Consider the following 27,375-nt stretch of genomic DNA (forward strand, 5'->3'; position numbering starts at 1 on the left):
TAGGACATCTCCTAGTGTGATCGAGACTTCTACTTTGCTTTCATCAAACTGCTTCCCTTAATTTTCTGTCACGTCAAGACATCAATCATAGAAGTGCTGTGAGGCTGCCACCATTGGTTCTTATCATGATCAGTGCAACTGACAATTATTTATCCATTGATCCCCTGTCAAAATGAGCCAGAATTAGCCCAAGTTATCAAGTTGAAATTGTTTTTTCTGGCCAACATAAAAAACAAATGGTTTCCATGCAAAGATAACAATTGAATACATTTAAAAATTTGGAGGCCGGGTCTAGGTTGGATTTTCTTTGTTTGTTGCTTATCACTTTTCTATTAATCATTAATTTAACCAATTAACCAGCTAATCATTTAAACTCTGAGAACTGATCCGTTAGTGCATGTCTTGGAAAATTATGAAACCACCAGGGTCCCAAGGGAGGTTGGTCTGGCTTATTCGTCATCATTCAATTTTTCAATAATGCGATTCTTTTGCGATAGTTTCTTTAACCAGCTAATCATGGAAAATGATAAGCTTTGAGGTCTATAAAAAACGTGTTTTTTATGGGCCTCAAAGTAAAAAACAATGTTCTGCACCACATTCAGAGAAAAGCAAACAGATAAATAATGGGGGAAAAACCTTGACAGCCTCTGTGTTCTGTGTGGATCTGCTGATCTGCTCCACCCTCAGCAAAGTAACGCCCCCTCACTCTTATACAAGACTTTTATGAAACATATTCAGAGTATAAACTGAGACACGGCTCCAGCAGCAGAGAAACCACAAACACTTCCAGCTTTTCCAGAATCTTTATTTATTTTGTGACAATGCGTTTACACAGGTAAGAGGACTCTGAACTCAAGCTTCGGTTTAATCAACTCTCTTTACAGGATAAGAACGTGTTTTTCTCGTGGTAAAAGCAGCCTGCACTAAAAGCATCTGTTCATTCAGCCCATTCTTTCACATGGAGAATTATAAAGTACTGTTAATATTCTGTTTGTGTGTATCCAGTTTAAATAGTTGTGTCAGTAGAGAGGTAAGCGTGATGTGCACTGGGACATTGGATCCTTTACAACAGGATGTCAGGTTGGAAAACAGCCCAAGGACATTTTTTTAGCAGATAAACATGTCTGCTGGGTTTTACTTTTCCTCTGATGGAAATATTGCACTTTTCACTGAACTTTTATCAAAGTAGGTTGTAAAGAAATTGAAATGATATATAGTAATGTTCCTAGTTTTTTTTAATTTTAGACTCATATTTTACATAAAAACATGCAATGATCCCATGTTTTTGATATTTGTTTGCATATTTCAGACAATAGGTCAGTGTTAAGTTATTCAAGACTTTTTACATATAACTTTCTGTACAACGTTGTTGCTGCTTTTACATAAATTGCTTATTTTCATGCAAAAAATATCTAAAGTTTATTAATTTGACGCAATGTGCTAATAATTGTACTATTTTTTCAGGTCAGAGAATTTGTTGGGGGCTGCTCTGTTTGTTCTGCTGGCTGTCCGTCAACAATGTGTCTCAGGTGACCCTAACATTTTGGCCCCACCAGAGGTCACGATGCAAAACGGCACCATGTATGCAGCCTGCAAACTAAGACCCATCAACTCACTGCCGGACGGCGTGCCCAGAGTGTACGGCCATGTGCTGTTCAAACAGGATCACCCTGACGGAAAACTCAATGTCATCCTCCGGCTCAAAGGTTTCCCCACGGATGTCACTCCAGAGTCGCACAGAGCCGTGCACATCCACCAGTACGGTGACCTGGGCCACGAATGTAAAGACGCCGGTGGCCACTACAATCCGACTGATGTGAATCATCCAAACCACCCGGGGGACTTTGGGAACTTTCAACCCCAGGAAGGAAAAATCCACATGTTAATGGAATTGGAGGCTACGCTGTTCGGAGGGCTGTCGGTGATTGGAAGAGCCGTGGTGGTGCACGAAAAGATGGATGACTTGGGCCTCGGTGGAGACGAGGGCAGCCTGCTGAATGGAAATGCAGGTCGGAGGATTGGTTGTTGTGTTATTGCGATTTACCCAGCTACTCTGTGGAATATGTATCACGAGCAGCTTCAAAACAATCTGCTGAGTGGAAATTAGTGCCACAGTCACGGTACATACTGTAAATCATTTCACAGATGTTGCCTTTGTGTTGTATTCTGTGTCTGATTATCAAATGTACTGGAAACAACAATATTCTTAACTCAATGCCATACAATTTTGGTTGGAACAACACTTTTGATGGATTGAAAATAAATAAGATACAGAAATTCATGGTTCCCAGAGGATGTATCATTGTTGGGTTTTTTCATGACTTTTCTAAGTTAGATTCCTTTTATAAAACCTCACATAAGAGTCTGATTTACATATTGTTACATACTGGGCCTATACTTCCTTGATGTCATGTGACACAATCCCCTACATTTTCATAATACACCCCTTGTGGTTAGTCCCACCCCCCAAACAAAGCCAGATAAAGAAAGAGATCAATCATGCAATGGACACTGAGGAAATTGATTCGTTTTCTGACCATTAGACTAAACCTTTTGAAGTAACAACATAAAAAACGTGAAATAATAATATAATAATATGTCTCTTTTAACCTATATTTTCAGAGAACACAATATATCAAATCCTATATTCTATAGTATCTCATTTGTACTGCATACAAAACTGTTTTCCCAAAGGCAGTAGTTGAAAATCGTTTATTTTCCACAAATATATGATGTATTTGTTCACATTTAACACGTATACGATACACAAAAGCACAGGTGAGACATTAGTGCTGGTAATCTATGTGGCTCCAGTGTGTTACACCAGAATTGTTTCTATTATGTTTGAGTGAATGAAATAAATGGCTTAAATTTTGTTCTCTACAGTTGGATGTTGATATAGCAATCAATAACATCGGGCAGGTTTTTTTTTAAATCAATGGTAAAGCATGGGCCGAGTTGGAAAACCCACAAGCTTCTGCTGAAGATCAACCCATAGCAGGAATGTTTGTTCTTCTTCAGAAAACTAAAACAAATTACATTATCCTTCTCTGGTGTTTGAATTCAGACTCTGAGTCTGAAGAGCTTAGCTGACGCACAGTGAGGCCGACATTTTATAATCAAATGCAGACAATTCTAATTCTTCACGCCTCATCGTCGACAGTCCTTGTTTACTACTTCACAGATCCTCCACTTTACACCTCTGGCACAGTTTGTTCAGCTCCCACTCTTGTGCCAACATTTTGGGGGAAAATATTTCCCTGTTTCAACACAACAAGTCCACTGAGTACAAAGGGAGGTCCTGAAAGAACTGGTGTTATACAAGTTGTATGCAGAAGGACATGACTTAGCTTTCAGAGATCTGACCTCAAAACAACAAGTTTTTGGATAAAATCCCACATCATTGCCTAACCTCACTAATTCCCCGGCTAAATCTCTTGAGCCAGGCTCTTGTGGAAATCTCTCCTGGAAGAGTTCAGCACATTACAGCAGCAAATTAATGTCCAAAGTCTTGAAAATGAGGTGTTTAAGACTCACATTGAGTCGTTCACATTCTGTTGGTCATGTAGTAATTCAGTAATGTAATTCATCAGGTTCAAAGGTTGGAATACATGAAAGCACAATTAGAATAATCACTTATTTCTTAGGCTTGATTAACATTCTAAGGGATATAATATCAATGTAAGTGTTAACTGTGTGAACACATTTCTTTTCTACAAATGTCTTTAGTGGAAAGAGAGAAACATATAGTGATGTAATCAGGACTGTAGACAACCATGAACTTTCATGCATGGGCCACTGACAACACAATTATAGACAGTCTTTTCAGCCTGGCAGCTAAATTCTCATTTGTAATCCTCATTATTAATACAAATAAATTAAGTATCGTTAAATTATAAATTAATATTTAGTAATTACCATTGTTACACTTTCTCGTGATGCTCGGCAACCTGTAAGCGGCTCCTGGAAGACGTCAGACTTCCTGACTGACACAAACATCAGTCTCATCTGAAAGCTCCGCCTGCTTGGTTGGCGCGGCAACGTCCTGCTGCTTCACACCAGCGGCAGCGGAGGAGGAAGCAACGTGAATGTCTTCCTCTATGATAGCACACTCAGCTTCGACAGTGTCTTCCTCTGGGATAGCACACTCAGATTTGTCAGTGTCTTCCTCTGTGATAGCACACTCAGCTTCGACAGTGTCTTCCTCTATGATAGCACACTCAGTTTCAACAGTTTTAGCTTCATCCGACTCTCCTCCTCCTATCGGGGCGGAGTTGTGTAAATTCAGTTGTGTGTCGTGGTCTGACGGACGAGGTGCATTCACATCCGTCACAGAGGTAAGGGAATCGCTCAGTAACTCCTCTTCCTGTGTTAAAGCAGCTAAATCCACGGCGATCTGTGTGTCTTTGTTTGGCTTTTCCATCTGAGGGCTGGCTGGCTCTTCATCGGCCGACTGGTGCGAAGGCTTCTGTGGGGACGTCTCCTCGCTGGACGGCAGCGGGGCCTCTTCATGAAGATCTGATGCTTCGGGTTTTTCACTGTCTTGGTCTGGAACCTCTGGGGAGATCTGCTGCTCGGCAGGTTTGTCTTCAGGTCCTTTATCAGCTGTAAGTGTAGACAGAAGAATGACATTCAGGAAATACAGTTTAAGTACAGATGGATAAAGATTGTGTGAAGACCCCTCTCTGAGGAGGCCTCTCGCTGCCGGGGCCTGAACGGAGTTTGGTGCTCAGGAAGATTCACCTCACCTGATCTGACACTTCATAAACTATAATCTTTAATGTCTATATCTATATTTCCATTTTTATTTCTTTAAATGACCTTATTCTTAGTGAAAACTCATGTGTGGTCTTCCCTCCTTTGTCCAGCCTTGATCTGGCTTGTGAACTGTCTACTCACCGTCCTGTGCAGGAGACTGTGGTGACTCCACCGGCTGAGGGTTCAGGATGACGGCCTCTTTTCCTCCTGTCAGTACAAAGTATGACACTAAGTTAGCTCCTATATGACAGTTCTCAACATGTTGTCATCTGTATACTAATATCTGATGCGGTTCAATTGGATGTAGATGAGTAAATTGAATGCAACGTAGATGAGACATGAGGGACGATAAAGATGAAGATTTTAGAGGTTGAAAGTTAATAGAAGAACCTACCACCATAAATTCCCAGAGATACATTATAAGTCAGGCCTTCAGGAAGCCAGAAGCAGAAGGCCAAAGAAAATGATAGCACAGATGAATTATTGTTCAGAATATGTACATATGTGTATTTATTTAATAGTCTTAATATATTAAGACTATTATATATCCACCTGGCAGCCTCCATAATCCCGACATCTCAAGTGCTTTAAGTTTCTTCTCCAGCTCCGCTACTCGATTTCCAAGAATCCTAATGAAGGAACAAGTAAGTTCCGCGGTAGGATTCAAGTTATATGTTCATATACAAATTAGAAACTAAAAAAGAATGTATTACTCTAGCATCAAGATAAAATTGATGCTAGTTGATATCAGTACTTATTGATTTGCCGCTGGTGCTGGATGACCATGTTCTTCTCATGAATGGTTTCCAGCAGAGCTGTGGCCAGAGACTTGAGGTCTGAGATGGACTGAGGAGTCACCGGTAAACTGCAGCCGTTTTCTTCAGAGAGCAACAATTCCTTCACTGCACACACACATCAGTGACAGTTCAGCTAAACTTTTTTAAGACATTCTTCAAACTGCAGTAATATGGTTTTAAAACGTATGAACCTCTTACCTTGTTTGGCAGAGAGCACTCCTGTCAGAGCGCTGCTGTTGGCTTTTCCTCCGATTGTAGAGTTTTTCCGACACTCCAGGGCACTCTGAGATCAAGGAAGTATAGATTATTGAGCATATGTAGAAAATAAGGACTATTGTTTTCCTTTAAAAAGGATTTCATGGAATTGAGAATTTTCTTATTTAAATGCAGCTACCTTGTACTTCATCAGATTTGTTTTGAGCAAGTTGACCTCCTTCTGGAGTTGAGTGAGGCGCTCATGCAAATACCTGCAGAAAATGTTTCAATATCAACATTAATCAGAAATCATCGGACCTCAAGAGTTCTATCACGAGTCAGCTCACACATTAAGTTATGATTGAGTCAAATCTAATTGCACTAGTCGAGTATCACTGGGATAACAAAGTGTCAGACCTGGAGATTGTTCCTTTACCCGTAGACACTGCTAAACTCTCTTAGATACATAATACAGAAATACTCAAATATCATACATTACATATAAAAGTAAAAGCAGTAACAAACCTGTTCTCCATGCAGAGTGCATCAATGTCGAGAAACCGGATCTCATCATTTCCCACGATGTGGTTCATTTCCACATTGAGACGATGAGCCTTCTGCTGGAACACGTCTCGCTCTGCTCGGACGTCCTGCAGCTCGTCAGTGAGCGACTTCACACTGAGCTCCAGCACCTCGTTCTACAGCAACACAAAAAACAACACATCTAAATCTACACAGAGCTCGGTACATTTTCTGTCCATGTTTAATATTTTGTTTGCTAATTTGCTTTGAGCTGGACACACGAGCAGATGTGTTTTAGTATTTGCTAAAATCGAAATGGTGGAAAAACGCATGTTGATGATTCTTTAAACAATAACAAGTACATTTTACTAATTCTTTACTAGTTTATATTATTATGGACTATAAAACAAAAGGATCAAAGATTTATTACAACAGAATTCAAAGAAATCAACTATCCTGAGCCTGCAGATCTGTCCTTTTAGCTTTTAGCCTCACAGACAATAAAACCATCCTAGAGTTGCAGTATATCATATCCCGGAATTATTCTGATTAAAAACCAAAGACAGAAGAGCGATCAGCGCAGCCAGCCTCAGTCGTCACCTGTTCTCTGGCTCTTTCTAACTGTTGGACCAGATCCTCTCGCTCGTGTGCCGGAAAGTGTCGAGCTCCGACCTCCTCGTCTCCCAGCCTCTGTTTGGTGATGGTCATTCGGAGCAGCTGCAGGAATAAGAAACACACAAACGGTCTTTTTCCTCCATGCCTTTAAGTAATTCATAACTGGACATGTTAGAGATGTATTCAAGATTAAAAAAGACACACAGTGAAATTAACATATATTATAAACTAATTTGACAGGGGCTGGTACCTTGTTATCTCCCTGGGATTCCACCAGTCGCTGTTTCAGCTCCTTCACCTCCTCAGAGAGCTTATGACTTTTCTCTCTGGAGTCCGTGAGTAACTGAGCCAAATTCACCTGAAGAAGATGAAGACACGATGTCACGTTAGATTAAAAACTCCAGTGTTTGTCCAGATGTTAGATTCATTATCCAGGGAGAAAGTGCTGAGTAAAAACTAGTCACAAGTGTCATAATTGGGTTATAGGGTCAAAAATAAAGAGTAGATCAATGATCATTACTGATGTACACAAATACTGTTGAAGTACTAGTTTGTTTTTTTATAGTGACAGTGATGTACAAAGCAAATCACTCACTTGATTTCTTTTCTCAGGAGGCAGAGAGAGATCTCCATCCTATCAGATATAAAAACAAAGACGCTGTCAGTAAATGTCACCTATTTACAATTCAATAGTGGACATTTTACATTTTGCTGCCATGAGCCCACAGATGATAGATGAGCGCAGAAGTCTTACGATGAGCTCTCGGTACTTCTTCTTCAGGCCCTGGTGCCGCTCGCGGAGCTGGTTGGCCATCAGCTTGTACTGATCCCTCTCCTGCTGACACGTGTCCAGCTCCTTCGACAGAATCAGGAGAGCCTCTTTCTTGCTCTCCAGTTTACGCTTGCAAATTACAAACTGCACGAGGAAAGAGATGTTAAAGGTCCTGATATGTGAACAGTGAATGATTAGACTAAAACCAGAGAAACAATAAGCATTATTAGGTGTATAGGATCCCCTTCAGGTGATGTTTGTCATGGCATCTGTTGAGGTCGATATCCATGTTGTATTCTTATCCTTTATCTTAGTAAAAGTACATAATTCATGTCAGCAGACTACTAATTGTAACTATTACAAATACTCTCTTGTGTGTTTATATATGATGCATTATAAGGTTCTGTGTCTTGAAAGGCGTTATGACACAAAATTAATTGTGATTATTAATATATTATTTCTACCATTGCTCAATCTGGTACAAAGTATTATATTTCATCTCGTGATCATATGTTGTGTTTTTAAAGTTGTACTCTGCAAAGTAACGTGTATCTCCATCTTAGAGACGATTATTATCTCGATTAATTCATTAGGTGTTTTTTTTTCGAAAAAGTAAATGTGGAAAATGACATATTCTCAAAACACCCAGTGATTAAATTAATGTTTACTTTATGGAAGACAAAGGAAACCATAAATACACACATCTGAGAAACCGGGGCAGTATTTGAGTAAAAAAACTTTCCACATCAGTCATCTGTGGATTGTATTATTTATGCATTACAAATAATGTATTGCCAATACTCCTACAGTGGGGTGCATGCTATTTGTATCAGACTCTGGATTCTGCAGGTGCAGGGAAGAGGAGGACAAACCCACTTCCTTGTGTACACATCTCACACACAGGGTGATGTTTGCTCAATCTAACCTGGATATTACATTTTATATTCGCAGAGAATATACAGGTAGATGATAGTGTTTTTATATATTTGTTGCATGTACATGATGAGAGCGGGTTACAGTGGGAATAACCTCAGTGCTCCAGTCTCACCTCGTTGATCAGCCCCTGCCAGTCACTCTCACTCCTCCTGGACGGATCCATGTCGCTCCCCGTCACAGAGATAATAATCACGATAACGTTAAATAAATAAAAACGAGTAAATAAAAACACGAGGTGAGTTTCAGATCAAACCATCCCCATGTTGGCTCGTGTTGTGTTCAGGGACATTCTGCATCATCATAAACGGATTATCAGACTACCTGCATCACTTCCGGGCCCTGTGACGTCACGGAGGCGTCAGGCTGCATTTACAGACCCTCGTAAAACTGGGAATAACCCAAATTTGTGTGGAAGTCTCATTGTCCAAACGTTAACTGAGAAGCAACATGGCTTCTCCCATGTAAATATGATATTGAGAACAAAATTAAAGAAGTAGGCTTTATAAGAAAATAATGAATAATATCCATCCCACCAGATAATAATATTTAGGGATACAAATGTGAATTCCATGAAACCGAAGAAGAAACAAATAAATGCCTGTTTTATGAAAGTCAATACACAGCAGGCTTCTAGAAAAGTGTAGTGGATATGCACACAAAACTCTATTAAATTAGAAGCTAAAGATATTTCATTTTATTATGAGACTAAAACTCTGCGTATTATGAATTTATTCATTTTAATTGGGTTCAATTTCTTTCCATTTTAGATGTTTCACAATTACATTCAACTGTCTGGTAATAAGACAAAGAACTTCTTTATAGTTCAAATGCATTTTATTTCTGATTCCATCTTTGGTGGTGTATAATTGACCTCCAGCTGTTTCACCAACATGTGTCATGTTTTCAAAGCATTTTATTCATTTCATTACATTTCATATGCATTGTTCATCCCTTGCCACTTTCTAGTTCCTCATACGAATTCCAGGCAGCAACACATTTAAGCTTCAGCTTCTGCAGCAGGCAGCGATCCCTCTGTTATATTCCAAGGCAAACAGTGTTAATATTCTTTAAGATAAATGAAAAATGTTAGTAAAAAGAGAGAAGATGTTTTTTGGCATACAACTATATAAATGCATTCAAGTCATACAGCAGCACAAGACCTCATGATTGTAGCAACACTTAATATTTGTATAGATTTTGCATAGGAATCAGGAGTGATTACATTTCATTTTGCCACTAATCAGGCACTCTGTTCATACAGAAGCTGGTTATAATTGCATTTTTAGTCAATACTGCGGTTATTTTGTTAATAAGAAAATGTCTGTTTCATGCAATAGTCACACTGGGAGGAGATGGCTTCGACATTTCTGTTGTTCCAAAACAAATCACCTCACTTCAAGAGTACAAAGCATTTTAGGGGCAACAGTCTTGCTTGCAGTGGTCGAGCCAAACAAATTTCACACGGCACAGAAATCTGTGTTTTGTTCCGTTTGGTTCTGAGTGGGGCAGAGCCATGGCCCGTATATATTCATGCTGTTAACATTGCAAAGGTTGGCATTTCTGTCAGTTTTTAGTTAGCTGTTTGAGAGTCGATTATTAATTGATAAAAATGCATGAGTTGTAGAAACTTGCAAATTTTGTTGTTGTCTCAAACAAGATATATCTGGCGGCCCGTATATATTCATGCTGTTAACATTGCAAAGGTTGGCATTTCTGTCAGTTTTTAGTTAGCTGTTTGAGAGTCGATTATTAATTGATAAAAATGCATGAGTTGTAGAAACTTGCAAATTTTGTTGTTGTCTCAAACAAGATATATCTGGCGGCTGCATAAGGAGCATAATACAGTGTTTGAGACTCTTGGAAACGTTGTGGCATAAACACAGTGTTGATTGGGGCGATCAACTCAAAATGTCAGTAGCTGTGTTTTTTGTGAGGGACTATAGGCTCAAATCGACAGTAATATGCTCAAAAACCATGGATTTGCCCTTGAAGCTGGAAGAGAAGATGAAATTCCTGCGGTCTGTGGTCACGACTGTAAACGACCGAGGCGATTGCACGTAAATGTCCTTGAACTTGTGAAAGGTTTTGGTCGTCGCGTCCCAGAGGTAGATCTGTGTAAAGGAGTAGTCGCTGCCGAGGGCGAGGTAGTGTCTGTCTCTGAAGGAGAACGGCTGGAGGACCATGGCTCCTCGAGACGGCAGAGCTTGCACCTCCGTGAACAGCTTATTGGTCCATTTGAGGATTTTGGAGTCCCCGATGTAGCAGGTCGTTGCCAGGTACAACTCTCCGTCCTCCCGAAACGCTTTGACCGCCACCACATCTTCCACATTCTGAATCTCACCATGGAGAATGAACTTCAGGGAGCTTTTGTTCCACAGGTAGATGACAGGTGACTGAGATCGACTGGCTAAGATGAGGTAGGACTTCCCGTCCACTTGAACAAACTCAGCGTCCGTATCGCGAAACCACTCGTGGAGAAACTGGTAGGAGTTAAAACCAGTTTCATTACGGTCTGGCTGGTCGATCCACTTGTACAGAGTGGACAGTCCAGCCTTTGAGCTGTCCACAATCACAAAATACCAATCACCGTCCATTTGGAAGACCTCGATGTCATTCGGCTTGGAGATGTTGAAGACTTCAATCGTTTGAAACTTGGTGAACTTGTTTTGTTGTTCGTCAAACTTATAAATGTGGGATCCACCAAAGAGCTGGGTGACAATTATCAGGACGTGGTTGTCGATCAGGACCGACTTACATCCAACAACCGACTTCCCTGCGAGAAAAAGAGGTTGTTAGCAGAGAAAATCACATTTATATTGACTATTTACAAGCAAAGGGAATACGCTTAATCAGACTTTGAATATGTTGGTTTTGGTCTTTTGACGAGATGTGCTGATTTTACAAAAATACAAAATATGTATTTTTAAAAAAACAATGATTTAGAGTGTGTTTGGGCAAACCTGTGATATTGTCAAATTTTCTGAAGTTCATTTCGATGTGATCCCACTCCATGACCACGCAGCTGTTGGTGTTGGGAGCAGCCATCGCCACATAGATGTCCTCTTTAAAGGAGAAGATGTCTGCTGACATGGACTGAATGGGAATGGACTGATGACGCACAAAGTCTGTGAGTCGCAGACACAAACAGCAGCTGTCAGTCAATCAGCTGACTGAGTGAAACAATCAGGAACTAACTACTGAAACTACATTTACAAGCTGTACAGTCGGAGCAGTCATACAGAATGGTTGAAAATTGGTTTTAATAATTTGAAGTTAATTCATTGGACTTCCTAATATCATTCATAACTAACTGACTCGTGTGTGTTTACATGAGCGAAGAAAATCCTTTTGGGTTAATAATAATTGTATTTATACTATATTTAACAGTTTTATATAGGAATGAACTGACATTTGGTTCTTCCTCTGTTAATAATCAGATGAGACTGTAATACTGTCGTCTGCTTGAGTGCAGAATGGTGCACGGTAGCATCCTGTTTATTTATTCAACACTTTTATTGATTCTTTCTTTCTTTCTCGTTGCACTCGTCATTTTTACCTGTGGACATGCACCCGCCCGGTGGAATTGGAAGGTCGCGGAGCCGTTTGCCCTTCATATCACTGGACCCTGCACAGAAGACATCCGACACTGTGGCGTTTGTGTTTTTCAGCCACGTCATCAGCCATTTGTTCTCACAGCTGCACTGGAAAGAGTTGCCTCGTAGATCCCTGAGACACGGCAGAGAGGGAATCCACATTTACAGAACGAGTTTGGACACATTTACTGGAGTAAACAGTGAAACATGAAACATTTGTTTCTATATTGATGAGAGGGAAAGATTGAGAAGGCACGAAGCCTCAGGACAGTTCAGTGAGATCTACCTATCCATCCATCCATCCATCCATCCATCCATCCATCCATCCATCCATCCATCCATCCATCCATCCATCCATCCATCCATCCATCCATCCATCCATCCAAAAACATTACACCTATTAATCCAAATGACATTCGCATTCTACAGGATAAACCCTTCCCTGTTAAACATTTTAACTGTGCAGGAACAAAAATAAACAAATAATTAGTCAGCACACACACACACACACACACACACACTGCTGACGGTACCAACTGCTTACTCACAGTTCCAGCAATGAATCCAAGTCAAAAAAAAGATCTCTTGGCAGAAAGCTCATCTTGTTGTTGGCGAGAGAGCTGAGAGACGCAGGAAACACAAGAAGAGAAACACACTCTGCTGTCACTGCTCTGTGACATCATCTGTTCACCGGGAGTTTAACGCATCAATCGTTTCAGGGAATGATAAGTGACTTACAGATGAGTCAAATCTCGTAGACCACGCAAGGAATTTTTGGTGATTGTTTCAATCTTGTTGCCTTCGATGAATCTGCTCAATAAACAAGAAGAACGTTTAGTATTGTGGAACAGCAAGAAGAAAATGATTTTACACATTATGTCATGTTTATGTGTGGATAAGACAGCTGTGCTTTCAATGTGATGTCGTCTTTTACCCTATATCAACCTGCAACTTTACTGTTTTTATCTGATCACGTTTTTATGCGACGTAATCTTATGTTTATATATGTAATTTGAACACGTCTTTGATTTCCAACACTTCAACGTTTTTGCTTTTCTGTCAAAGCACTTTTAAACTCTGTTTTTAAAGCAGCTACATAAATAAGGTTGATCATCATTATTATTATAGATATCAGAACATTTATTTTTGTATGTCTATGCCTGGTATAGGCCTAGGCTAATATGTGGCAAGTGTTTGATCATAGCTGCCTCTGACTGGGACGTTACTTGGATACTGGGAGTACACGTGATGTGCAGATGTATTTACAAGCGGATGGAAAACACAATAGTTCTTTAACTCTTGTAATAATGCAAAAAATGCATGTCATTTTGCATGTTTCAATTAAAAAAGCAGTATTGAATAATACTCACAAGTATTCTAGATGTGGGAGACCAGAGAAAGCATCATCTTTAATTGTGGTCAAAGAATTTGCATTTAAAAGCCTGTGAAAAAACAAAAAAAAGAAACCCGAAACTCATAAACAGGTTTATTATTGATAAACTATTATTACTAATCCAGTTAACCACTGTCATCCACTGAATTGATGGAGGTTTCACGTTTCACAGAGTGCACTTACAGCAGCTGAAGAGAAGGCATGAGAGCGAACATGCCCTCTGTGATTTCAGGGATGGATCCATTCACCATGCTCCTGTTGGGACGAGACACAAACACTAATCAAAGTCCAACTCTGACTGAACGGGACATCTCACCTCATCAGTCTGGAGCAGAACCCACTGACAGCCCACTCTGCAGCACAGCAGCGACAGAACCCCTCTCCTTGAAAGCACCATTGACTGTGTCCTGCTATAATAAATAAAAGAAACACACTCATACTGAAGAAGCACTGTGTTGTGGAAACTCACAGTGAGTTGATGTCGCTGGGTATGGTCCTGGGCATGTGAGCCGGACCGACACAGATGATGGTCTCCTTGGAGCAGGCACATCCTGAAGGACATTTGAAATTCCTCTTTGATTCAGCTGCCCCACTAATGCAGAGAAGTGTGAGAAGCACCAGGAGCCTCTGCCCGGCCGATGTCATGTCTCGTCTGGAGCGTGAAGAGCAGTGATACAGGAGCGACGGCAGCAGCTTATTTCATCTGCCTGGACGACATCAGTATGCAGCAGTGTGGAGGAAACTCCTGACACAGGCTGACACAGGCTGCAGCACTGAGGGCTGCCTCCTACGCTGCACACTGATCGCAACGCTAGATGTTATTATGGAGGACACACACAGAGACACACACAAATAACACACAATTAACACTTAACAAGAATGGTACACTTATAACTGTTATCATAGGGTATGATGAGTTACATTACCACTGAATTATGGGCTGATTCATATTGAGCTACAACCCCCATGTGCAGGATTTGGTGATTCAGATGTTGAACCTTTAAAGAAATTAGATATGTTTTCTAATAATGTGTCAGCTCCATTATCCAGTTCTGATCAAATGGGGTTGGGCTATGCACTGAAAACATTGTGTTCACTGATCCATCATACAATGGTGCAGTGGTCTACGTGTGTAGTTGCTTGTGTTTACCACTAGAGAGCAGCTGCTGATAACCAAAACCCCAAGTGTTTCTGTCAACAAATAACAGTTTATTTAGTACAGCAATGGTCAATACGGCAAAATTATTAAATCAAGATAAAAAAATAATAATTCTATATCAATAATCATCACAATAGATGTCACATCATTAATCTTTTAGGTTTAAAGAAGGATTTTTTGGAGGTTGTGCTTTTAAACTCTTCTTTCTGAGCAGATAACGACAAACCCTTGATAAACAACAACAACATTTTACAACTCTGATGCTGATCAATTGTGTCTTTACCCGCCTCACTGTGCTATCACTGTATATAATATTGAATCTTCAAAATTTGATTATATAACCTTTTTAAATTATCTAATGTTCTGTAAACACATGTGTTTCTTCACAGCAATGTTCCATGTAATGATCCAGAGTCACATGATGTCCAAAGCAGAGTGTGGAGACACTCCCCTTGTGTTTGTGTCCTGATCCCAGACGCTCTGATCTGTGTTTCGCTGGCCGCTCCGGTTGCTCCTCCCTGAAAATCTGTTTGCCTTTCGGCATATTTATAAATCAAGATGGCCGCAGCTCTGATCAGCCCTGACGTAACCATGACCCCCAGATGGTGTGAGGTGTCTGGACTTCACAACATCCACAGGCTGCGATCACACTAGTGTGTTTCACTATAAAACAGTTTTAAAAACAAAAGCAATCAACGTCCAGACAAGTGTTTGAGCTCTGTATCAGAAATAAGCTCCGTATCAAGTGACCATTCACGTACACTGGTTATGCGTATGCCAGTGTACACATGGAGCAGTTTCTATTTACAGTTGGTTGCTTGGTTGCAGTAAATACTACTTAGGAGAAACAGAACGGATTTCTTTTATTGGACCAGCGACGATGTGGAACTGGTACTTAGACTAAGTCTTAGTAATGAAGTGCATTTACTGCTGGTGGTCAAGTCCTGAGTGATAAGCTGCAATCAGGAAGCAAATGTGTGTGTGTTTAGAAAAGTCTCAGTTTCTGCCTGTCCAGACTAAAGCTCCTGTAGTTTTCAAACTAAGACAAAGTCTGCAGCGTTTCCAAAAGTCTTTGTTTAAGGGCCTTGAAAACTTTGGAGTGGTGTGGACGCCTGACATTAACATAGGAAAGGTGATTTATTTTAAAACCATCAGCATGTTTTAACTAGACTTTTACTAAAAATAACATGTAAGTTGTGCAGCATTTTGTATTTTATATTGTATAATAAAATCATAATGTCATTAAGAATAATAGTACACACGTGTATTTCTTCTAAAATGTATTTAGTATTAAACTTTTTTTGATTGTCTTATTTTAGTTCAGTCAACATTTTTTATTAGATTGGAGTTGTGAATCCAACAATTACATTAACATTAATTTAGTAATTGTTGGAATCAACTATTAAATTATTATTAAACTATTAAATCAAACATACAGTAAATAAAGTTATGAAGACACTTGAGGATTGTGTTATTATGAACATGGGTGTTTTTAATTTAAATTCTAGTAAAATGGTTGAGTATGTACATCTGCCCGAATTTAATCTTTTGTACAAAATAACTTATGCAAAGTCTGATCATTGGCCTGTTTCTTAAAAAAATTACAAAATTGAATAACTCAATTTAAAATAGTTGGTGTATCACAGTTCTATCACATGGCTAATAAATTAATTTCACCACTACATTTTCTCTGTTTTCAAAGTGAAACACAACACAACATTTGGTCGAATGAAGTATTCTCTCAACAATAGTGTTGTAAGTTGTCGCAGCCGAACCCTAACAAGGTGCTGACCTTTGCTGGACGACCAGTGGTCAGTGAGCATGAGTGAAACCAAATACCCCGAAGGGAGCAACCGTACATGTCTGCCATTGCTGGCATAATTCTTGACAGCTCCACATGGAGCATTGCTGTATTTAGGTTATAGTAAACCCCCGAAACACTTGAGACACGTGCACGCTGAAACCAGATGACGCCACAGCAAACATCTCCTCGCCACTTCTTTCTAGACAATGAAGAAGATGTGTTTAACGATCTGGAAACACCGTTGTACACATTTTTCAAGTATTTGACCCTTGACACAGTGGGTGTCATATTATTGCATTTTGCTCAGTGTCTATACAACTACATGCAAAAAATGCAAAATTGAGCTGTGAATCTTTTGTTAAGTCAAAAATCTTTTGACAGTGTCACTTCGAAATAGATTGTGCAAAAAATAATCTCTGGAAAAAATGGAAAAATAGAAACCAGAGCAATGAAAGACATTTGTATGACAGTCGGCCATGTTTTGACATTAAAGATAATAGTTTCTTATGTTCTTGTTCTTAATTGACAGATAAGCTGGTAACATGTAACTTTAGTGTTTAGTGTTTATCCGCCATATAGAGATATTTGCTGACATCACACTATAATTTGGTTGATAGAAGATTTATTGATATCAATGCTGCTATTGACAAATATATGTCTACGTGGGAGGAGTCAAAACTGCTGTACATTAAAAAGAAAGTCACCTTATCTCTGCTAACGAATACTGTCTTGTATAACATGTATAATGTTTATATATGCTGCTTTTATAAGATGAATTACCGATGTTGTGTCAAATTAAACAAGGCTCCCCATGACATAGATGCACAAGAAATTTATTTGAATAAATTCTGTCTATATGGCATCTTCTCCTCATAGAGTTACACTTGTAAAACAACTCAAAGTGTGGAGTAGTATTACTCAGCACAACTCTGCTGTAACTGAAACCATCTCCTAATAAAGTCAAATAAGCCGTCAGACTACAGGTCAGTTTAAAAGGTTGGTGCCATGTACTCTGATATCCAATAAAAACAATTTCACTTCAGCTACTGCACAAATATTTTTGAAAACCCCTGTGTGTCAGATGTATACTACTAAAACGTTACTGCTATCTGATGGTGGTATTGAGGTTGCTGGTTAATTTTAACTCTAAAGTAAATTATACTACTTTGTAATCAGGCATCATATATCATTATTCTTATTAAGTAATTGATAGGTAATTAATGAAATGTGAGTTATAAAACATTTGTGAACCTTTCATAATTGTTAATAATGTCATTATAAGCTGTTTGTAATATGTTTAACTCTCAAAGATTTTTATTTGAGCGGAAAGAAAAGCATTGAGACAGTGGTAATATCATAAATATCATTAAGAGACATGTTTGTGATGATAAGACAACGAGTCAGCAGTTGTAAATTAGTATGAAGTTATACAATTAAGGTACATTTAGTCATAATTTAATGTGTTTTTGGTCCAAAGCCTCTGCAGCTTGTTGTCAAACAGTAAATGGTCCAATGAAAATATCTTAGGTCTAAAAGGCATTAATGAAACATTAATAAAGCACATTGTTGCATCTTACAAACCCTTTACAACGACTGTCTTATTTAAAAGTGGTAAATTCATGAAGGACTTGACAATCTGTGTGAGACCATCTATTCATAGACATTTGATTATGTTTGTTCCAGCTGCTGTAGTCAGAGGAAAGGTCATATTGTGCACAAACTTTATGATGTCTGACTGGCCTGGATAACAAAATCTCACTTGACACTAATTAAGCTTTCCAGTATGATAAAATAACTTTTAGGCTTCATGAAAAAAATGACTCATGTCTTCACATTTGTGATATTTAGAAATCCAGCAGGGACTCAGTAACACACAGTGATCATGAATCGTCCCTAAGTGAATTGTCATTATCCGTGGTTTCGGGTGACGCTCTAAATCCCTCACATCCAGTAAACCAGCTCCGATCTGACACTTTCAAATCCGAAGATGACCTTTTACCCTTCAAACCATGGAGTCGGGGGGTGGTGGGCTGTGGGTTGAGGGGGTAACCTGGAGAAGTGCAGGGTCTGGCTGCTGGTGACTGGTTCACAGCAGGTGCTCCAGCTCTCAGACTTCTCCAGTTCCCTCTCAGAAGCTGCAGAAGAGTTCAGAGGTCGGGATCAGAAACTCTGCTAGATGGTGCGGCCGCACACAAAAAACAAACAGAGGAATCTAACGCGTCGAGAAGCCTGTGTTCAACATTACTTGTGTAATTTATACCTCAGGGCACTCTCCTATATTTCAAATAACCTTTAAATGTTCCTTCTTAATATGAGATAGTACCCCACTGGAAGGTTTCACCCTTTTCTCTTTAAGTAGCTCTAACCCTTGTCATATTTGGACCAGCGATTCAATTTATGACTTTCACATAGAGTATTATATCAGAGGATTGGACGCAAAAACCACACGAGGCTCATCAGGTGATTTGATCACATCAGTGTGATGTAAACTCAAAGTTTAATTTACTGTTATTATCTGTATTAGCCTGGTTGCAGCTCCTATTCAAGTTATACTCACATAAAACCCCAGGTTTGACAGTAAATGTTCAGTTGAGACTGTGAGAAAAGATTCACCATATTCATTTTGACATTTCCTTATTCTGTGGCCATTTAACTACTGGTGTTCATTACTAAGGTAATTTATTTATGTTTAATTTTAATAAATAAATACATACATTTTGTGCCATTTTAATACATTTACTGTCACATTTATTTGAGTTAAAGTTACTAGTAATTCTATAAGTTCACATTCTGTATATTCATTTTTATTTTTACATAAATGTAATTTGAATGTACAGTGGCCTATTTAAGAGTTTACCAAATGGAGTTAATTTCAACTCTGAATGTCTGTGGCTGTCAAACCAACACTTGTTAACGCAGGAAGACGTGTCGTGCTACTGCTCGGCACGTCCTTCACTTCCCACCCACTTATTTTTAGAGCAGGTATCAATTCTCAGTGATCACTGATCTGTATCAACATGTGAAGTGTGAGGCTGAGAGAGCAGCTTGAAAACACAGGGTTATGTTGTCACCACCCTTTATTCCTAATGGGTTTCTTTTGTTTTCTTTTCCCTCGTGTGCTGCGTGTTTGTCTACGTCTCTTCTATGTCTTTGTGAGGACCCTTTTAAGGAGAAACCTTATGGAATGAGGATAATGTGTGAAAGTTAAGTCATTTTGTCCTAATTTTTCTTTTTAAAAGGCCGTTTAGATGGTAAAGACTTGCTTTGAGGGTCAGGGTTAGGTCCTCCAGTACTCAGGATCCTTCTGCAGAAGCTCCACCACATTGTTCAACCATCACTAATGGTACAAAAGCTACAGCTACGTTTATTTTAAAGCTCTGTCACCAGTTCTACCTGCTTGTCCATCTGCTCGTGCTTCATCATCCCCTGTTGCCTGCCACGTCCAAGTCCTCTGTAGATTTCAACCTAACAAACAATAGAAGCTTGAATGTTTCAGAGTCTGCACGTCAGCCACCGAAGAATAAAACTGGGTGTCAGAGGAGAAAATGGAGATCTCATGGTGTTGATAAATGGTGCTCATGATTTAACACCTGCTGTTTTAATGTGGCCACTGTAAGAAACTGATCTCAACGTGCTTGTGTGAGTGGTGTCCCCATTTTAAATAGCTGCCTAATTTTATCAGCTTTGAGGAGGCCAGTACACCCGGTGTGTGTGTGAGTGTGCGTGTGAGTGTGTGAGTCATGGTTTTGCACAGAAAGATTTAAAACTTTATCTGCCCAATTTGAGGAAATAAATACCCATATTTTCCCTGTGTTCTCAGCAGCACTGTCATTACAAAGGTATTTATATAGTAATCATATATTCATGAAAGTAATTTTGATGTTTCATCACTTTGAGATTGTAAAAGAGGAAATACTTGTAGATACCAGCACTATACATTTAACCAAAATATATGTATGTTAGTATCGAAGTAATGTTATGTAATGTGATAACAGTATCAGTTGTCGGCATGAAATCCAACCATGACTCATGACCTTTAGTTTACTGCTGTTTGTCTTTGCTGGGTGGTCGATGCAATACAGGCTATAGATATATGCTTCATACGAGTAAATATAAGTAAATATATGAACACAAAATTGTGGAGACACAAATACACCACATTAATTCTATTTAAGTGAAGAGTATGTAAGTACTTTAGTGTATATTTTGCTTGAATATTTGTTATAATGTGTGCTTTAAAAAGCTATAAATTAATTTCTTATAGTGTTGTTTTTTAATTTCCCTTGTGCAGCGCCTTGAAATGTGCTTCATAAATAAAAATGCATTGCCTTGTTTATCTTACATTATTAGGTTATTAATATTGATGCATGAGTACTTTCACTGTAAGTGGCTGCAGTGGTGCTATAGTTTCTACTGCTTCATATACAGTTCATAATATTTCTGTCCAGTGGTTCCCAAAATAGGGGTCACAGCCTTTTTCTGGACTTCTATAATCTTTGATATTTCTGCTCAAATTGAACAAGTTGGAAATTTAGAAAGGAAATGTATCTTTGGTGGAACAGCTAACAAATCAAAGCCACCTTGAATATGATAATAGGCCTTGATTAGTTATCTAATGATACTTATATTGCATAACATGACTTGTAACTAGAGAAAACACATTTTTGTAGCTTTGCGAAAAGTGAAATATCTCCATCAGAAAGTGGAGCATAAGTATAAAGTATATAATTCAGTATAAACATTACTTAAAAGTATAAAGAAACAAAACACCGACCTCCCATAAACTATAATAATAATAATACACTTGCTTCCACCACTGCCAGAAACAATATTTAGAAGAGGTTACACCATGTTATTGACACTGGGGATAAAAGTGGGATTTGAGGGGGACAAAGGCTTTCTACTGGTGGCCTCTGTCCTTGATATCCCTGTCAGTGTGCCCTCCACACGGAGCAACTGTCGGCCCAACCCCTCCCGGCTGCATACCACCACTCATGGGGCCCAGTCCAGAAACAACACTTGTGTCCTCAACGCAGACAGAGCTGCAGAAGCTGTATTTTTAATATGCATGATAGATGGTTTATTGTCTTTCTTCCTGATGGCCATTTCTCTTTTGTCCAACATTTAACAAGCCCCACTTCAGCCCGGTGGTTAGGAGCTGGACTGAGCTGTGGAGAGGAAATACTGAGAGAAACCTTGTGCTACAAAAGCATATGAATGGATGAAGTTATAGTAAATTCTTTAAGCTGACTGGCAGCAGCTGGTGAATGTTTCTCTCCATCAATGGAAGACGGATGTTCAGTGAGTGGGCAGCACAGTGACGCAATCTTGTTTCCACAAATACTGTTTGTGCCAATATGAGTAACTATTCATTTTTCCCCCTGGATATTAAATCTCTCTTTTTTTGAGGGAAGAACCAGCTCGCAGTCAGTACATTTATTATCCTCAGAAAAAAAAATGTGTAACTTGACAAGAACTAAAAGTGCTTACAGTAATTAATGAATAATACATTAAATTATTATTAATTATCTTTAGTAAAAATAAACACAAATAAGTAGTATGTTTCCATTTATGTAGAAAACGGCAGATTGTAAATTACATCTATATCTATATATGTATCTATTTTCTACTTATCTAACCCATTGAGCATTTTATTAGGAACACCAGACTATATGGGTACTTCCATTGCGGTCCAAAAACACATGGTTTAAATAGCATGGATTTCATTACAATAATTCTTGTGACTATTGAATCATACAAAACATGAAATTAAGAATTATTTTTATTGCAAATTTCACAACAATACTTATTCACGATAAAAAAAAAACACTGAATATCAAACATCACAAGCAAAACGTCAAACTGAAAAATAATGTTATTATAATTAGTAGTGAGAACTAAAGCTCCGTCAACTGCTGTTGTTTCAGTGAAAATCCCGTAATAGATTGTAATAGAGGAGCTGTTCATCCGTGAAGGTGCTGAATCTGAATCCGGTTACTTTCATTAAATCTGACATAAAACTTTAAAGGTTAAACAAAATACAAGACACATGACAAATCATCATGGGATTTTCCTTGGGACTCCCCCATCTCTCTCTCTCTCTCTCTCTCTCTCTCTCTCTCTCTCTCTCTCCCTCACACTTTACCTCTCTCTCCCTCCCCTCACACACACACACACCCTCTCTTTCTCTCCCTTTCACACACACTTTCTCTCTCTTTACCTCACTCTCTCTCTCCCTCACCCACACCCCTTCTCTCTCTCTCTTACCTAACAAACATACACACACACTCTCTCCCTCCCTCCCTTACTCTCTCGCTCTCTCTCACCCTCTCTCCCTCCCTTACTCTCTCGCTCTCTCTCACCCACTCACCCACTCTCTCTTTCTCTCTCTCTCTCACCCACTCGCCCTCCTCGCCCTCCGTCCTCCCCTGTCCCTCCAGTCCGCAGAGTTTTCCGTCCTGTGTCAGGTTAACATCGTAGACGAGGACCACCGGACGGTGAGACCGGACTAAATGGAAGCAGCGGAGGAAACTCTCACTTACCTCCATGACACCGGACTTCACAGGAAGCTGCTGCCAGGGGACAAGGGGGACAACAAGAAGAAGACGGAGCTGGAGGACATTAAAGGCCACGAGTCCAACTATGTGGATCTGGACATGAAACCGGAGAGCGCAAAAACTGTGAAAGTGACTTTTACCGGCGAGGGGAACCAGCTGTCTGTCATCAAAAGCGACGGCTCGAAGCAGGGCACCGGGGACGAGCAGGGTGAGCCCCCCCCGGAGACCCGACTTCCAGACTCCGACCAGGGCTCAGAGATCCAGGACGAGCTCCAGGACGAGCTCGACCCGAGCGACTGCAGCGAGCATGTGGACGAGCTCCAGTACACCGACATGTACCTGAACAGCAAGACCGAGTCGGACGACGGGGCCAGCGGCGTGCCGTCCGACCACAGCGGCTCGGACACCGTGGAGGACGAGTCCCACTACATCACCACACACGAGATCCAGCTGACCGAGCTGGACCACGACGTGGACTACGACCCGGGCCGCGGCACCTGCTGGGAGTTCGAGGACGACAACCTGGTCTACTCCTTTGTGGATTACGCGTCGTTTGAGAGCGATGAGACGCAGGAGGGGACCCTGGTCGTGGAGGGCAGGAGCCAGGGCAACCCGGGGGCTAATCTGGGGGGGGCGGCTGTCAGCACCGAGCAGGAGGAAAGTGATCTGTGCGCCAGCTCTGATGAAAGCCTGTGCAACAAACTCCAAAGCGGAGACGCAAATACTGGGAAAATCCATCTCTCCATAAAAGCCACGTCCAGAGCAGTGCCCGAGCAGGTCAGGGTCCCGGAGAGCCACTTCTCGTTTGTTGGCCCCGGAGCCAGAGCCGGGCCCCTGAGCGACAGGAACCCATATTTCATCCCCGCGCCGGGACGTCAGCACCTTGCGACCAAACTGAGACGGAATGAGTATTCGAGCGGAGCCTCCAGCTCCATTAGCGAGCTGGATGACGCGGATAAAGAGGTGCGTAATTTAACCGCCAAGTCTTTCCGCAGTCTGGCATGTCCATACTTCGATGCCATTAATCTTAGCACCTCCAGCGAGTCCTCCATGTCGGAATACGGGCTAAATAAATGGTCAGCCTACGTGGACTGGAATTATGGAAACATATCCCGGGGGGGAGAGCGCAGCGTAATTGCGCACAAGACGTCCAGTGCAACACTGGAAATGAAGAACACTGTGGAGAGTAAGAGACACGATGAGTCCACTGCAGACACGAAATCACCCCAAAGCAAAATGTACGCACTGAACAAGAGGACGACTTTTCAACAAGCTTCCAGCAAAAAGATCCAAGTGAAAGATCCAGTGCAGCCAGAGCAGCGAGGAGTGACGCTGAACTTCCACTGTAATGTTGAAGCTCCTGAAGGCACCAGGCGTCCAAAATGCTCTAAGAACCCACGATCCACCGAGGACAGATCAGGGTGTGACATGCAGTGTCATCTCACCGAGAGCCCGGGGGACACGCACAAAAGAGCCGTTTTTGCATCAAGTTTGTTGAAAAACGTGATTTCCAAGAAGATGCAGTTTGAGAAGGAGCGCGAAATGGAGAGGGGCGACAGACTGATCCGTGACAGGCAGAGGAGCCTGGGAAGAGGCCTGCAAAGACAAAGCTCAGAGTCGGGCTCAGGACTGAGTGTTGATGATCAGCACATGGAGGGCAGCAGACCCAGTTCCTGTGGTTCTGCCGACGAACTGAGAACCAACAGAGCCCCAGAGGAGTCAGAAAAGGGACAACATGAGTGTCCAAAGTCATCACTCAACCACAGTGAGAGCAGTGCATTCAATTCACTGAAAGCAGATGAGCCAGAACCGGTGAAGGAGGCTGAGCCCGCAGCAAAGGAAGGATTAGACACCAGCAGCATGCTGACAAAACTGCTTTTTGTTCCAAGCTACCAGCTTCACTCAAAAGAGAAGGGTTCTGCAGAAGACATGAGCCACACACCTGCCTCAGGCACAGCGGCCGGCCTGCAGAACTTTGAAAAAGATGAAATTGGAAAGGGGGGGAAACCGCCTGAGTTCAAAATACGCCTGAGAACCGTGAAAGAGAATAAAGGTTGCACATTGAATATTGCCAGCCTGTTAACCCCTAAAATAAGTTACAACTCTGTCAACACGCTCAGGGCAGCAGGAGAAGCTAAATGCCACATTGTATCTGCCACGGATAAAATGCCAACCTTCACAGTCAGAGACATAAGAGACACCAAATGCAAGTTTCAAATGCCGATATATCGTGTCAGGGATGTGCGTAAACTGGTAAAAAGCTCATATCGCTTTGTGTCCCTGGATAATAGTGAGAGTAAAGGTACCACAGCAGCGGATAAACTTGAGGAAAAGGGCAAAACGGAGCCAGTGAAACAGTTATCACCATCTCCGATTGTGATCAAATTTCACTCTGTGAAGACAAATGTTAAATCACAGGCAACCGAGGGGTCACAGACCCACACGGAGACATGTGACATAGCTCAAAGTGAACATGCACCATCCCATTGCGTGACGAGCAGGGTGCAACCTAGCGTTTCCAAGCAGCCACACGCTGACCCGTCAGACATCCAACCCAACGCCGAAACCAAACTGACAAAGCAGAGGCACGTCCCAGGGGAGCCGGCGGAGTGGAGAAACGAGCCCACGATACCAAAGCAGGCTGCGATAGAGAAGCTGAGAGCTGCAGTCAAAACCATGGAGCAGCTCTATGTGTTCGATAGAAACGAATGGAAGCGTAAAACTCAAGCTCCACAGCCCATCACTGAAAGTCACGTGCGCTCGTTTATAGCCAGAGAAGAGCAGGAAGGAGAACATCTGGAGGCCCAGAACACCAACAGGATGCCTCAGGTCACAGAAACAGATGTAATTGCGGTCCCATTTAACAATGACACTTTTAAAACACAATCCCAGCAGAGTCAAACATTTAGCAATAAAAGCGTCCTTCATCTCGGCAACGGCAACCAGGCACGTGTCAGCATCAGTTCAGTCAGGAACTCTATTCCACAAAGCTCTGCGCCGCAAACATCGTCGACTATGAAAAGCTCCCGGGCACCGGCGGCTCCACTGTCGGTGAGAATCGAGCCCCCGAAACACGTCCAGGTGCAGCAGGGAAAGGTCAAAATCATTCCCACTAATCCCACTGTCACACAGGGCTGCCCAGACTCCGAGAACTACCTAACCATCCCGGGGATGGGGTACACGAGTGAAATCAAACTCTCAAAGGAGGGGAGTCAAGCCCACACAGGTGACGGCAACATACCTGAGCGGAAAAGGTCACCGTTAATCATGGAGTACCCGGCTGCGAGCATCTACCATCACCCTGCAGCGGCAACCACGACAGGGCCGCAATCCCCCCAGCAGGTGTTGTGCTTCTCCCCCACTGCGTCTTCCATCAGGGAGGCCGGCCCACAGACCCAGCGCAAGATGCTTTTGGACCCCACGACAGGACATTATTACATGGTGGACACTCCCATACAGGCCACCACCAAGCGACTGTTTGACCCCGAGACAGGCCATTATGTGGACGTACCCATGACCCATTCACCAGCATCCCCTGTCACCCCTGTGCCTCTCTGCTTGTCCCCCCTGACATTGACCCCAGGAGCGTTCGCCCCCAGCTACATGATCTACCCGAGCTTCATCCCCTCGCCAACTCTCCAGGCTCAGGCCGCGCCGCCACAGTCGCCGTGCCAGTCCGAGGAGGCAGGCGGGTACAAGATGAAAAACGCCAGAAGTCCGAGGCTGGAAACGAACACGACAGGTGCGGAGAGCGTGTATTACACTGCGACGGGGGGGGCTCCTCCGCAGGGGCCGCTGCAGCTACCTGTGAGTTTGGGACACTTGACCAGCAGAGGAGGCGGAGCGAGCTCAGACAGGAAGCCGGTCATCAGCATCACGACGCAACAAGGTCCAAGAATCATCGCCCCTCCTTCCTTTGACGGAACAACGATGAGCTTTGTAGTGGAGCATCGGTGACCAAGGAAACGCCTCATCATCCATGTAAGCTCGCACAAGTTCCACTTTTGGATGATGAACACAACTGTAGATCCCTTCTAAACAGAACAGACACAGTAGAAAGAACTAGAAACAAAAACAAAAAACACAGAGATTAAATTCAAGAAAAACTAACATTTTGGGAATGTAAGTTTTAGAGGTACGTCAGCAGAATTCAGATATCTGACTCCTCAGGTGTAATATCTAATGAGTCTATAATGAACAACAAGGGGTTCCAGATTTGTCAGTAGATTACGTTTTTAACATATTTCCCGATTTTAACGTTTTTTGAAATCTTG

The 27,375-nt window shown here is 41.4% G+C and overlaps 4 protein-coding genes across 4 annotated transcripts; 2 read left to right on the forward strand and 2 right to left on the reverse strand.

Annotated features, from left to right (window-relative positions):
- Positions 1–716: 716 nt before the first annotated feature.
- LOC133021587 (extracellular superoxide dismutase [Cu-Zn]-like) lies at positions 717–2,883 on the forward strand. Its single transcript, XM_061088501.1, has 2 exons — positions 717–835; positions 1,465–2,883. Exons 1-2 carry the CDS (start codon positions 822–824, stop codon positions 2,105–2,107), a joined length of 657 nt encoding a protein of 218 aa, XP_060944484.1. The 5' UTR covers positions 717–821; the 3' UTR covers positions 2,108–2,883.
- Positions 2,884–3,582: 699 nt separating this feature from the next.
- On the reverse strand, positions 3,583–8,871 carry LOC133021597 (coiled-coil domain-containing protein 149-like). The gene is made up of 12 exons (XM_061088513.1): positions 8,708–8,871; positions 7,642–7,803; positions 7,483–7,521; positions 7,138–7,245; positions 6,873–6,989; positions 6,276–6,448; positions 5,950–6,022; positions 5,754–5,838; positions 5,513–5,660; positions 5,311–5,387; positions 4,900–4,965; positions 3,583–4,605 (listed from the first exon to the last, which is right to left on the reverse strand). Exons 1-12 carry the CDS (start codon positions 8,756–8,758, stop codon positions 3,974–3,976), a joined length of 1,731 nt encoding a protein of 576 aa, XP_060944496.1. The 5' UTR covers positions 8,759–8,871; the 3' UTR covers positions 3,583–3,973.
- A 1,661-nt stretch (positions 8,872–10,532) lies between these two features.
- On the reverse strand, positions 10,533–14,226 carry LOC133021607 (leucine-rich repeat LGI family member 2-like). Its single transcript, XM_061088524.1, has 8 exons — positions 14,051–14,226; positions 13,765–13,836; positions 13,559–13,630; positions 12,927–12,998; positions 12,737–12,808; positions 12,152–12,321; positions 11,556–11,720; positions 10,533–11,368 (listed from the first exon to the last, which is right to left on the reverse strand). The coding sequence occupies exons 1-8, from the start codon at positions 14,224–14,226 to the stop codon at positions 10,533–10,535; spliced, it is 1,635 nt and encodes a 544-aa protein (XP_060944507.1).
- An 8,830-nt stretch (positions 14,227–23,056) lies between these two features.
- On the forward strand, positions 23,057–27,058 carry LOC132997932 (uncharacterized protein C4orf54 homolog). The gene is made up of 2 exons (XM_061067488.1): positions 23,057–25,641; positions 25,717–27,058. Exons 1-2 carry the CDS (start codon positions 23,057–23,059, stop codon positions 27,056–27,058), a joined length of 3,927 nt encoding a protein of 1,308 aa, XP_060923471.1.
- Positions 27,059–27,375: the final 317 nt, after the last annotated feature.

This window comes from Limanda limanda, chromosome 2, assembly GCF_963576545.1.
Source record: "Limanda limanda chromosome 2, fLimLim1.1, whole genome shotgun sequence".
Classification (NCBI taxonomy): domain Eukaryota; kingdom Metazoa; phylum Chordata; class Actinopteri; order Pleuronectiformes; family Pleuronectidae; genus Limanda; species Limanda limanda.